The sequence below is a fragment of the Procambarus clarkii genome, chromosome 63 (genome assembly GCF_040958095.1).
Source record: "Procambarus clarkii isolate CNS0578487 chromosome 63, FALCON_Pclarkii_2.0, whole genome shotgun sequence".
Taxonomy (NCBI): domain Eukaryota; kingdom Metazoa; phylum Arthropoda; class Malacostraca; order Decapoda; family Cambaridae; genus Procambarus; species Procambarus clarkii.
The window spans coordinates 29,293,157-29,306,833 of NC_091212.1; the positions used below are offsets into that span (position 1 = coordinate 29,293,157).

Sequence of the window (13,677 nt, forward strand, 5' to 3'; positions counted from 1 at the left end):
GGAGCTTTACGAAGGGCGGAGGTGGAAAAAAAGTGGAGAAAGTGTTGGTAGTGGTGCCCGCCGCGCGCTCCTCCTCCTCTCTACTGCTACTGCCGGTGGGGATAGTGAAGTGATCTTTTCGTTGGCTACCTCACGACGCATATAATCGACTGACCTGTCACTTTCATTTGCTGCAAGAGAAAGGGTCAAGTGTGGCTGTGACGTCACGGGTGGCTGGTGGTGTGATTGGCTAGGGTGTGACGCCACGGGAGGCGAGCAGTGTGACTGGTTGGCGTGGCGTGAGGGGGCGTGGCTTAAGCGAGTCCTCTACGGTCAGCCCGCTAACCTCAGTTGAAGTGAAGGAGTGAACGAGGGAGGTGGTCGTTTGCGTGCTCCGGCAGACGTCGTGTGACTTTGGACACTCGAACACTTCCTTGAGGGATATCACCCGTGCTTAGTGTATTCTCTCAAGAGCTAAGTGTGAGGGTATTCATAAATCACGATGTCGGGTTTAGGTGACAGCGAAGTAACAGAATGGTATAGAAATAAGACAATCTTCATCACTGGTGGAACAGGTTTTATGGGAAAGGTACTGGTGGAGAAACTACTTCGAGCATGTAACATCAGAAGGATCTACCTGCTCATGCGGCCCAAGCGAGGCGTCGACGTCAACCAGCGCCTCGACGACATGTTCAATTTCCAGGTAAGGATTGGCCATCGTGGCCGGTGGTAAAGGGATTTGTTCTTGTGATGGTAGGTAGGTAGGCGGCGGCGATGACCTAGTAACACATGGTGTTCTAGTCTAAGGTATGCAGTCTCCCCACATTACCACTCGCTCTACTAACTTTCCCACACATACTTCTCTTTATTTCTCTTAACGAATGCTTGGCTAAACCAGTTTGAGGATTCTATTCCCGTGCTTTTATCATCTTACAACTACCGCCCATGGTATCGGGTGCATAATAAACTAAATCAAATTAAGTAGTATAAAGAACACTGCAGTAGACTGTGGCCCAAATAAGGTAATAATCCAGTAGGCCTACTGGCGTACGAGGCTTGTGGTATTTACATAAAATCACTTGTATTGGCTACTTTTAAGTATAACCCCAGTGGTACCAAGGTGGGGTCCCTGGGTAGTTTTGTTCTGGGGAAGATCATTTTATTGGGGGGGGGGGGGCGGTTCCCTGTATTGTTATAAACTTGTAACGAGACAAGATAATCAATGTATGTTACCCATTCACTCTACCCTGTATAAAGTTTCAGCATCGTATGATAAGCATTGTTTACGTGAATGTACACTTTCGAGTGCTTACTCTATCTAAATTTCAGCTTAAGACTATATGAATGCAGTGTTGCTGTAGGCTGGGTATGTTAGTTCGATTTGTAAGATATTTAGAAGTTTGTGTCTAGTGTGAGTAGCAGCAGCAGCAGCTTGGGGCCTGATGATCCCTACACACAAGTGAAAGTGGTGATCACGCCAGTGGAAGGGAGCCAGTCTACCAACTGAGCGCCTCGGTTTGTATCGTAAAAAATGGTCTTGGTTCTCTTCCATGCAATATTATATTATGGCGTTTCCCTTTATCTGTTGCAAGGAAGGCTTGGTGATTTGAAGAGTATACTTTCAGTAAAAGTCCTGCAAATGTATTAATTATCTAGTTGACCTTCTAGTGAGTTATTGGCTGACTTGAGGCTATGTATTGCGACTTGGTATAAATAAGTTCTGCTCTGCTTGAAAAGTCCTTGATGTTGCTCTCATAGGTCAGCTTAACCAGAGCAATATGCTTGTTAGGTCTTTAATCAACAAATTTGAGTGATCATTTGACTTAAATTTTATTCACTGACGTCATTAACAAAATTAGTTTTCAAACAAACTTTTTTGCTGGGGGGGGGGGGGGGGGTAATAGTATAGAGCCTGTGTCTCCCTGGTTCTGATAAATACCAGACGGGTCCCTTTAGAATAGTTGGTCAGATCCATGTATCTATCCAGTCTTTAGACCTTTATACAGCCTCATCTTGGCAGCTCGGGTGATTTACAGAGTTGTCAAGTCACTGTTCTTATTACGCGGTCACCGGATATGATCATCATATTAGCGCGGGAAGTTTTGAATTGTGGAAGAACCTGGGAAGTAACGTTCTCGGCGTTACTCGCAAATTGTTCAAATGTTTAGCACATGTAAGTCTTTGATGCTTCCCAGTGGCGCTAGGCTACGGCCAGCAGAGGCTACGTCAGGCTGCTATACTGGCCGACACCCAGTTTTGACGTCTTGATTTCTTCCTCGTATGGGGTTTTAGAATTTGACAGGTATCTTATTGAAATGCCTCTGAGATTTATCTAATAGCTAAGCCAAGTAGGCCTTTTGTAATGTTCATGGGTACATATCGTACTATATACATTCGTTTGAGAACTGGATGTGACCTCCTGTAATGTTTATTTCCTGTATCTTTTTATATTCATAAGGAGGGTACCTATGGGCCATTGAACAAGATCCCTTATATTGTACAAATTTCTTTTACAATTTTGAACGTTCAACGTAGCCTGTCTAAACCTAGAACTAATCTGGGTAGAAGCTCTGCCTTATTAAACATATCAATATGCCCATAGCATGCCACTGGTCCGTGCGCCCATGTCATTTAGGATTGACGAGAGCAAATAATTAACTGTGATCATGGTTTGGTCTTAATCTTAGGGCTAATATTTTTTCCAGTTAATGGACGCTAGATATACTGTGTACTATATCAACTGAATCTGTGGCAGGCTTTTCATTTGGTCACTCGACTTCAATTTGCGAACATGTACAAATAGTTTTAGCGTCTCTCCTCCCTCCCTGATTATGCGGGAAGTAAAGTGGGGTTTATGAAGCAGATTGTCTGGCCAAAAGTCGGAGACTGAAGACTGGGAATGGTCCAATCGAAGTTTCGACTACGCTCTTTCAGATTAAAATCATATGTATTGTTAGGCTGGTTTAGGTTAGTTTTAAAATTGTTGAACGTTTGGTAATTCTTTGGTACGAGATTCTGTATCCTCGGAGACTTTCATTTCCTGGGTGATGAGAACCGAGGTCCTGGGTTGTTCCTGTCTTGTTTTTAATGTTACTTTTCCTTTGCCCGTTTGCCTTGCCAGCTCTGAGCATAGGTCGGCAAGGTTTTATCAATGTTAATTGCCATTCATGAGTCGGGTTGACCTCGCTCTGGAAGGTGCTAGCCTTCCTCGTCTCTTTCTCCTACCTTCTCTAATGTTGTGTTTTTCTTTGTTGGCTTGTTTATACAGTTTACCTGCATAACAAGACGGATTCAAGATTACTTAAAACGTTAAAAATAGGACTTTGCCACGTGTAGAGATAATTAGCCTAAGATTAGCGATGCCTAACTGAAATACTCGTTAATAAAACATAAATATTAAAGTGTGGACAGTATGCACGGAACGTTCCTGCTTGTGTTGCCTTGGGCCGAGGTTTACTAATAATTTGCATATTGATCTGTATTGCCTTTATAGTGCTGGTTGTTGCCGTCTTGCGGGCTGTTAGTCCATAAATGGGGGTCGTTCACTTGCTGTAATGTCAGTGTAGAGTGTTGTCTGGGATGGGGAGATGTCTTCACCTAGTGTCCTAGACTATAGCTGTGACCCCTCCTTCAGTGTCTCCTCTCCCTCAGTCCTCCTCAACAACCCCCCCCGGTCTCCTCTCCCTCAGTCCTCCTCAACACCCCCCCCGGTCTCCTCTCCCTCAGTCCTCCTCCACACCCACCCCCCGGTCTCCTTCCTCTCCCTCAGTCCTCCTCCACACCCCCCCCCCGTCTCCTCTCCCTCAGTCCTCCTCAACCCCCCCCCCGGTCTCCTCTCCCTCAGTCCTCCTCAACACCCCCCCCCGGTCTCCTCTCCCTCAGTCCTCCTCAACACCCCCCCCCCGGTCTCCTCTCCCTCAGTCCTCCTCCTCACCCCCCCCCCGGTCTCCTCTCCCTCAGTCCTCCTCAACATCCCCCCCCGGTCTCCTCTCCCTCAGATCCTCCTGAACACCCCCCCCCGGTTCCCTCTCCCTCAGTCCTCCTCAACACCCCCCCCCCCGGTCTCCTCTCCCTCAGTCCTCCACCTCAACACCCCCCCCGGTCTCGTCTCCCTCAGTCCTCCTCCTCATCACCCCCCCTCGGTCTCCTCTCCCTCAGTCCTCCTCTTCATCACCCCCCCCCGGTCTCGTCTCCCTCAGTCCTCCTCCACACCCCCCCCCGGTCTCCTCTCCCTCAGTCCTCCTCAACACCCCCCCCCGGTCTCCTCTCCCTCAGTCCTCCTCAACACCCCCCCCGGTCTCCTCTCCCTCAGTCCTCCTCAACACCCCCCCCCCCTCGGTCTCCTCTTCCCTCAAGTCCTCCTCCTCATCACCCCCCCCTCGTCTCCTCTCCCTCAGTCCTCCTCCTCCCCCCCCCGGTCTCCTCTCCCTCAGTCCTCCTGAACACCCCCCCCCCCCGGTCTCCTCTCCCTCAGTCCTCCTCAACACCCCCCCCCCGGTCTCCTCTCCCTCAGTCCTCCACCTCAACACCCCCCCCGGTCTCGTCCCCCTCAGTCCTCCTCCTCATCACCCCCCCTCGGTCTCCTCTCCCTCAGTCCTCCTCTTCATCACCCCCCCCCGTCTCCTCTCCCTCAGTCCTCCACAACAACCCCCCCTCGGTCTCCTCTCCCTCAGTCCTCCTCCTCATCACCCCCCCCCCTCGGTCTCCTCTCCCTCAGTCCTCCTCCTCATCACCCCCCCCCGGTCTCCTCTCCCTCAGTCCTCCTGAACACCCCCCCCCCGGTCTCCTCTCCCTCAGTCCTCTTCCTCAACACCCCCCCCGGTCTCCTCTCCCTCAGTCCACAACACCCCCCCCCTGGTCTCCTCTCCCTCAGTCCACAACACCCCCCCCCCCTGGTCTCCTCTCCCTCAGTCCACAACACCCTCCCCCCCGGTCTCCTCTCCCTCAGTCCTCCACAACACCCCCCCCGGTCTCCTCTCCCTCAATCCTCCTCAACACCCCCCCCCGGTCTCCTCTCCCTCAGTCCTCCTCCTCATCACCCCCCCCGGTCTCCTCTCCCTCAGTCCTCCTCAACACCCCCCGGTCTCCTCTCCCTCAGTCCTCCTCAACACCCCCCCGGTCTCCTCTCCCTCAGTCCTCCTCAACACCCCCCCCCGGTCTCCTCTCCCTCAGTCCTCCTCAACACCCCCCCCGGTCTCCTCTCCCTCAGTCCTCCTCAACACCCCCCCCGGTCTCCTCTCCCTCAGTCCTCCACAACACCCCCCCCTGGTCTCCTCTCCCTCAGTCCTCCACAACACCCCCCCCCCCCGGTCTCCTCTCCCTCAGTCCTCCACAACACCCCCCCCCGGTCTCCTCTCCCTCAGTCCTCCTCATCACCCCCCCCCCCCGGTCTCCTCTCCCTCAGTCCACAACACCCCTCCCCCCCGGTCTCCTCTCCCTCAGTCCTCCACAACACCCCCCCCGGTCTCCTCTCCCCCAATCCTCCTCAACACCAACCCCCGGTCTCCTCTCCCTCAGTCCTCAACACCCCCCCCCCCCGGTCTCCTCTCCCTCAGTCCTCAACACCCCCCCCCCGGTCTCCTCTCCCTCAGTCCTCCTCCTCATCACCCCCCCCCCGGTCTCCTCTCCCTCAGTCCTCCTCAACACCCCCCCCCCCGGTCTCCTCTCCCTCAGTCCTCCTGAACACTCCCCCCCGGTCTCCTCTCCCTCAGTCCTCCTCATCACCCCCCCGGTCTCCTCTCCCTCAGTCCTCCTCAACACCAACCCCCGGTCTCCTCTCCCTCAGTCCTCAACACCCCCCCCGGTCTCCCCTCCCTCAGTCCTCCTCCTCATCACCCCCCCCGGTCTCCTCTCCCTCAGTCCTCCACAACACCTCCCCCGGTCTCCTCTCCCTCAGTCCTCCTCATCACCCCCCCCCCCCCGGTCTCCTCTCCCTCAGTCCTCCACAACACCCCCCCCCCGGTCTCCTCTCCCTCAGTCCTCCACAACACCCCCCCCCCGGTCTCCTCTCCCTCAGTCCTCCTGAACACTCCCCCCCCGGTCTCCTCTCCCTCAGTCCTCCTCATCACCCCCCCCCCGTCTCCTCTCCCTCAGTCCTCCTCCTCATCACCCCCCCGGTCTCCTCTCCCTCAGTCCTCCACAACACCCCCCCCGGTCTCCTCTCCCTCAGTCCTCCTGAACACTCCCCTCCGGTCTCCTCTCCCTCAGTCCTCCTCATCACCCCCCCCCGTCTCCTCTCCCTCAGTCCTCCTCCTCATCACCCCCCCCCGGTCTCCTCTCCCTCAATCCTCCAAAACACCCCCCCGGTCTCCTCTCCCTCAATCCTCCACAACACCCCCCCCGGTCTCCTCTCCCTCAATCCTCCTCAACACCCCCCCGGTCTCCTCTCCCTCAGTCCTCCTCAACACTCCCCCCCCCGGTCTCCTCTCCCTCAGTCCTCCTCAACACCCCCCCCCGGTCTCCTCTCCCTCAGTCCTCCTCAACACCCCCCCCCCCGGTCTCCTCTCCCTCAGTCCTCCACAACACCCCCCCCCTGGTCTCCTCTCCCTCAGTCCTCCACAACACCCCCCCCCCGGTCTCCTCTCCCTCAGTCCTCCACCCCCCCCGGTCTCCTCTCCCTCAGTCCTCGACAACACCCCCCCCCGGTCTCCTCTCCCTCAGTCCTCCACAACACATCCCCCCCGGTCTCCTCTCCCTCAGTCCTCCACAACACATCCCCCCCGGTCTCCTCTCCCTCAGTCCTCCTGAACACCCCCCCGGTCTCCTTTCCCCCCTCACCCCCGTCTCCGCACAACCCCCCCCTCCCCCCCGAGTTGTCCAAGTGCACATGTATCACTGGGCCACTAATAGTTGCTGTGCTCATGTTGCACGTTATCTCGGTCTATGAAGGCTACAAGTATTATATTGTGGGAGAAGTTGTCACTCGGGCCGTGTGTCTCGCCCTCCTCCCCACCTGCCATACCTCCAGTACCACTGGGGGATGAGACCAGTACCCCAGTACCCAAGACAGGCCAGGAGGAGCCCCCAGTACCCAGGGCACGGGGTACCAGCGGGTGGGATGAGGCAGTGTCGGCCTGACGCGGTGTAATAGTCAACAAACCGGAGAGGTCCATGGCCATTGAACCTTGAGGCCCATTGTAATGCTTGCCTTGCATCCATGTATTTTGAGCGTGGTACGGAGTAGCACGCGAGTAAGGGGGCAGCACTTTAGGTGGGGGGGGGGGGTCACAGGAGCAGGCACGAGGAAGTTTCACTCGTTCTTCACGTCGTGTTCGAAACATTGATGTACCACCTAACTTGAGTTCATCTCTTCATCGCCTCATGATATGAAAATACGTTTTAATTAGCGTACTAAAAATTTAAAAATACTAAATTTTAAATATTTAATTTTAAATATTAAATATTATTTGTGTAAACTGTTTTATTAATGGCAGTTATGAATGTTTGTAGCCTGTGTCATAATGTTAGGCTGAAGGAATGCAGGACCAGGAATGTTGTGTTGGGGCGCCCGTCTCGCACTTGTGTGTGGGCCGCTTGCTGTACTTTACACAGTCTTCCTACCCCAGGACGCTTCATTCATTCATTCTGGTCACGTGTGAAGTCTCTCTCTCATTGGTTCATTTCCACCAGCACTCTGTACCTTGAGCAATCCCATTGGCTGCCCTCGCGTCCTCTCCATTCATAACGGTGTGCTAGGCCCAGGGGTGATGGTCTAGTCATGGCACACATGGCACACATGTGAGTTACATGAATACAGGAGGGCTGAGGTAGAGGGTTGTGTAGGCCAAGGCTGGAGCATGTGTTGCAGTATCCGGGAAATGTTTACCTCTTACACGCTTGAAACTTTCTAAACCCGTGTGCCTAAACCTCCAGCTTGGCCTGCTGGCTCCATGGCCCGAGCATCGTCAATTATTTCACCCTGGCCGCAATGTTACTGAATTTTGTCATCATTTTGGGGCTGGAATGTGGTAACCGCTGGTGACTGTCTTGGGGCCAGGCGCACGTGGGTAGGCTGCACAAGTGATCGGATACTCATTCTGAATTAATTTTAGGCTAAAATACTCTATCTTCTAGTTTTCAAATGTGTACTGGAAGATGAAATGCGGCTATTGCGATGGGAGTCCACTCTTCTCTAAGTCATCACTGACCAGTTCACTACCCCACCTGGACCTCCACCCCCCTCCCCTCACTGCTAGTTTCCAGTCCCCGCCCCCCCCCCCCTCCTTTAACCCCTCGCGTAATGGGAGTTTGCAACTCCTTAAGATTAGTTCTCACCAACCAGTTCACTCTGAATAAGTGTTCACTGCGGACTCGTCTTTTGAAAACTCCAAGGCAACTACTGGCTAAGGTGAACGCCTGTTAAGGAGACTTGCCAAATTTCTTTAATCATGGAATTCTTAGAGACATCAGACATTAAATATCGTGTATGATGACCTTGACAACCGAAAGCTTGAAGGCTCGGGGAAGTTTCATGCCAGACACCTGTTCCAGACACATTCTGGGCACTGTGTGTGGAGTAACACGTAGCGACACACACGCCTGGGAGGAGGACAGGAACAGCAGCTCAGCACGAGCCCACATGGTCTACACGCCAAGAAATGTGTAGGGATTAGTTGAAAAGTAAAGTACCGCGAGCCATTATGTATCACTGGACCAACTTGTAAGTGGTCCAGTGGACATTCATGTAATTGAGCCATGTTTGACGGAAGTTAAGAACATTAAAGATCAAACTAGCAGTAGTACAGCGATGGAATATTATATATTGAGACAATACATAAGCTTCTCAAATCTGATGTCTCAATATGAAGATTACAAAAATGAATTTGAAGGTAACATTATTGTAGCCAACTGTAAACTAGACTACTATAGGAAGCAAAGATGTTACCTTAAGATACTTGCCGGAATTTAAAAGTTCCTTAAACAGCCGACAGCTGGAAAGTTGTGGGCAGAACGTTCCTCACTTCTGGAGTGGTGGTAATATGTGCTTAAGTTCGATGATTTCCTAATGTAATTTATCCCTCTCACTTTGCTTTCGTCATCCTCCGCTAGTGGTTGTGGACAGAGCGTAGCATCCGGGATTTACACACTGGCCGCCGATACGCAAGATTAATGAAGCCTATGATTGTATTTATTCACAACTCTACTCCCGGGAGGTGGCAGCACCGCTCTCATAACACCAACGCCGTAGTCCGCTCCTACCAGCCTCGTCCTATAACTTTGCAACACCTGATTTAAGGGTTTGTGCAGACTGCATATATGGACTCTGAATGGCTTGACACGGTTCACAAGAGACCACAGTGCAGGCTAGAGATTGCCAGAAGTAACGAGAGAAGTTGTGAAGTTAAGAGTACTTAGGCTATAGGAGGGAGTGAGGGATAACGGTAAATCTGGTCGGCTCCTGGTAACCAGTCAACTGTATTCTGGGCCTCGTGTTATTCCTGCATGTATAATATAAATTACTTTCGTGGGGGGGAGGGGGAAGGGGAATTAAGATCATAAATATCATAAATATCACTTGTTTCCAATTGCTAATGACGACATGTCTCGTGAAGGACCTAGACAGGTTGCAGAGTTGGTGTAAGAATATTCTGCCAAATTTTTTGTTATGAACCAGTTGGGCATTACATGGTGAATGGAAACCACTTTCCAAAAGCCATTAGAGAAACGTACCATGGAGTATATTAGTAGTGTCCCCCAGGCACACAGTTTACCATAACGTCGGCGGCACACACACCAAGCTTCTACATTGATTGATGAAGATTTAAGCCACCCAAGAGGTGGCACGGGCACGAATAGCCCGTAAGCTTATCCATCCCACCACCACCACCACCACCCATGTTATAGCCAGATCACACAGGAGAAATGTGCGCTTGTCTGCAGGCTGGGTCTCGGTAGTTCGTCGGACTTCGGCCAACGTTCTCGACGTGCAATTGAAGATCCCCGGGCGGGACAGAAATGATTTGGCAAGGTTTCTCTCACCTTGTGCTTCTTTGTTGACCCAACAGCAAATAGATACCCGGGAGATGGGCAGTTTATATATATATATACATACTGAACCCCATTTAGGTAAAGAAGCAACAATCACGTGAACAAGGGTGACCATGGTAGTGGTCCCAGCAGGCCAGGTGTTCTGAGACCGTCTCATGCCTGACCATCCCGCCAAGTCGGCTTCCCAGACCACTTTTTCACCTTTAACATGGCAGTAGTTCTCAAACCTTTCGGGAATAAGTACGACCGCTCTTGCCTCTTTCCAGTAGACAGTTGTAGCTTATGAACAAATCCACAAGGGCAGTGATGAGGGTTCGAACCCACGCACGGGATGTTCCCAGATGCCTTGTATCGTTATCTTGAGATGATTTCGGGGCTTAGTGTCCTCACGGCCCGGTCCTCGACCAGGCCTCCACCCCTAGGAAGCAGCCCGTAGCAGCTATCTAACTCCCAGGTACCTATTTACTGCTAGGTAACAGGGGCAGCAGGATGAAAGAAACATTTTGCCCATTTGTCTCCACCGGGGATCGAACCCGGAACCTCAGGACTCTGAATCCGAAGAGCTGTCCACCCTGCTGCCAGGCGCTCGTAATATAAATTACATCACGTTATTGAGATTTGTGTGTATGTGTGTGGCGTTTGTAGCCTGGCTCCCAGTAAGACACTACAACAGAAAACCTTCACAATTGGCAGAATTCCTAAATTTAAGAAAAAATTCGTACGTACGATGAATATTAATGAAGTGACTCGCTTGGGTCAGAAGGCCTCCAGCAGTTTTGTAGATTCATGTGTAAGTGTTAGAGAGGAAAGGCCCGGACCTCCAGAGACAAAGGGGCACCAGTCTTGGTATCATTGCATCAAATTAACCGAGGGAGAGGAGTCTGCCGGTGGTTAAGGGAAGGACGAGTGGAAGGAAAGTTTTCACAATTAGTTTTAAATGCGTTGTAAAGAGTGGATTACCCACCGGTAATGCTCTAAATATTTTAAGTGGCGGTAGGTGGGAGGAGGCGGACTGTTATGTGGGGGGAGAGGGGGGGGGGTGGCGATGGGCTTACTTGGTGTGGGGGAGGAAGGGGGAATTAGACGGGAATGTGTGGGCTTGGGGTGGCAGTGTGTTGTGGTTGGTGCAAGGGGGAAAAGTTGCAATTGACACGTGGATTATGTGCGAGTCAGTCTGTGGACGCTCCTGGACGGAGGAAAGTGCAACAGCAATTGGTAGTGATAACTGTGCACATGCGTTCGTTTTGCGTGTATTTGCGTGTGCATGTTCGCGCGCGCGCGTGTCCTGGACCTCGGCAGTGACCCATATAACCACGGCCCGCGGCCCACCTTCTGACCGACATTTGCAACACCAGGTTTCTCACCACTCTGCCTCACAAGAACTTTCGCTCGCTCGCTCGCTCGCTCACTCACTCACTCACTCACTCACTCACTCACGCGTGCGTGCGTGCGTCTGCCCGCCAGACGGCAACACCAACAAATCAATTAAGGGGAGGATAGGTCTTTGGTTTGTTAAGAAAATATCTGGGAAAAAGTTCCACTCAAAAAGCAACGAGGAAGAGGACACTGGACTGACTGAGCGCAGCCCCTACCTGTATGGGAAACACTGGACTGACTGAGAGCAGCCCCTACCTGTAGGGGAAACACTGGACTGACTGAGAGCAGCCCCTACCTGTAGGGGAAACACTGGACTGACTGAGAGCAGCCCCTACCTGTAGGGGAAACACTGGACTGACTGAGCGCAGCCCCTACCTGTAGGGGAAACACTGGACTGACTGAGCGCAGCCCCTACCTGTAGGGGAAACACTGGACTGACTGAGAGCAGCCCCTACCTGTAGGGGAAACACTGGACTGACTGAGAGCAGCGCCTACCTGTAGGGGAAACAGCCGCAGTGGAGTATCACTTGTAAGGGAATACTGAAAGGGTCGGTACTTGATCCCCCACCATTACTCATGTGTAATTTACGCACATGTGAATAAAAAAAGTTTGAATACGTGAAGATTGCAAAACTGTACAGGACGACCTTGATGGCTTCAGGAATAGTCGAAGAATGGCGACGATACATCAGGTCTGATAAATTATAGATAATGACATACTGCTTAGGAATAAGGACACCCCTGAACTCTCCCGAGGTATGGGGAGAGGGTTCCCATACACAGCAAGGAGAGGAGTCACAGTTGTGGACTCCTAGCCTAGCACCGGAGGCCTACATGAATCGGCCCGCCCTCGCGAATAATACATCGCATTTTGATGTCAGAATCCTCAGCGGACAAAATATGATGTACTATAGATAGATACAGCGACTCGCAAACATTCACGTTTTCTGATCGGTTAGGTTAGGTTCAATTGGTTAGGTTAGGTTCGGGCAATTTAGTTCATCATTTTCTGCCCGGAGTGACAACTAGAGAGGTTAGACTATAATCAACATAGGCGAAACTAGGAAAACCAACCTACCAACAAGCAAGCAAGCACTAAACAAGAACAAGACACGTATGCCGCCCATCCTGTCATATTGAGTGTCAGCGCTGAGCCTCAACATAGACAAAGGAGACTACAAAAAGAATACAAAGAGTGTTGCCAGCACTGTGAGGACTGACTCAGGACAGCTCCAGAGAACTGGAGTACACGAGGCTACGTGATTATGATCACGTTATCTGGGCAGTTGACACTTGTCGGGAAGGCCAACATCTTCAGTAAGCTAAAGTAGAACTGTATTACTAGGTCTAATAAGCAAAGACGGTTTTGCCTAATAGCCAGAGCTATTTTGTATTTAGTTTTAAAATGCCTGTACTTTAATGACTTTCTCCTGACTGACCTTTCGCTTCACATCTCAAATATGGAAATATCAAATAAAATGTACAGATTTTTTTTTAAATTAAAAATTTAAGCCATTTTATATACGTTAGTAGTTAAGTTGCCAAGTCTTGCTTATATGTTAAAATGTTTACAACACATTTAATAGGTACGTGTTAAATATAATTCCAAGGAATCGTATTTAGTATATGCATTTGTTCACTATCCGTGAGTTAAAATAGTATTTTTATTTACAGTATTTAGGTACATCAGTATTTCTGCAGCTACTCTAAATTATATGAAGGGTTACATAGGGTATCGAACTATAGCAATCAAAAGGTAAGAAATCCCAATTGACAGGATGGTTATCATTAGTGCCATGTGATCAGTGGCCTGTGGGTGCAAACCTTGGTCCTTCTGATTAACCTGTACCTTGCAGAATTAATGTAATCTAGCCTGATCAGTAAATGTGGAGATGATGTACCTGCAGCCAAAGAATGCTTCAAAGTACAGTATCTGCATGCCATGTCATTCTTCCTTGATGTATATTCATGAAAGTCCTCATTTGTGGCACGTCCCTTCATTGTAAGTCACAAGACTTCATGGTTGGTCTTAATTCAACCCAATTATTGGGTTAATGTTATTGGTTGATTACTGTTAATTATTGGGTTGATGCAACCTCTGGGCAGAAGTCCCTGTTGCGTCTGGTCTGCAATGTCTTGTTTCGTATGGCTACTGTTGTCACGATACAATTCTTAATTAAGATGTCATTTCTGATCACTTGTAGTTTTTTTCTGTTAACGGTGTCACTATGCGAATATATTTCTTCGAATAATTCACATGAAGAGAATCATGAGTGGATATGAAGGTCTTGCAGAGCTCTGCTTGTTATCGATGCCAAGTCTGATTGTTCTAAG

At 50.6% G+C, this 13,677-nt stretch overlaps 1 protein-coding gene across 2 annotated transcripts in view; it reads left to right on the forward strand.

The window, feature by feature from the left end:
• The first annotated feature begins 314 nt into the window (after nucleotides 1–314).
• Nucleotides 315–13,677, forward strand: part of LOC123769435 (putative fatty acyl-CoA reductase CG5065) — a 57,791-nt gene continuing 44,428 nt past the window's right edge. For both annotated transcript variants that reach the window (XM_045760534.2, XM_045760535.2), the window contains exon 1: nucleotides 315–682. In XM_045760534.2, coding sequence (XP_045616490.1) covers nucleotides 482–682 — 201 coding nt within the window. In that variant the 5' untranslated portion in view covers nucleotides 315–481. The remainder of the gene's footprint in view (nucleotides 683–13,677) is intronic.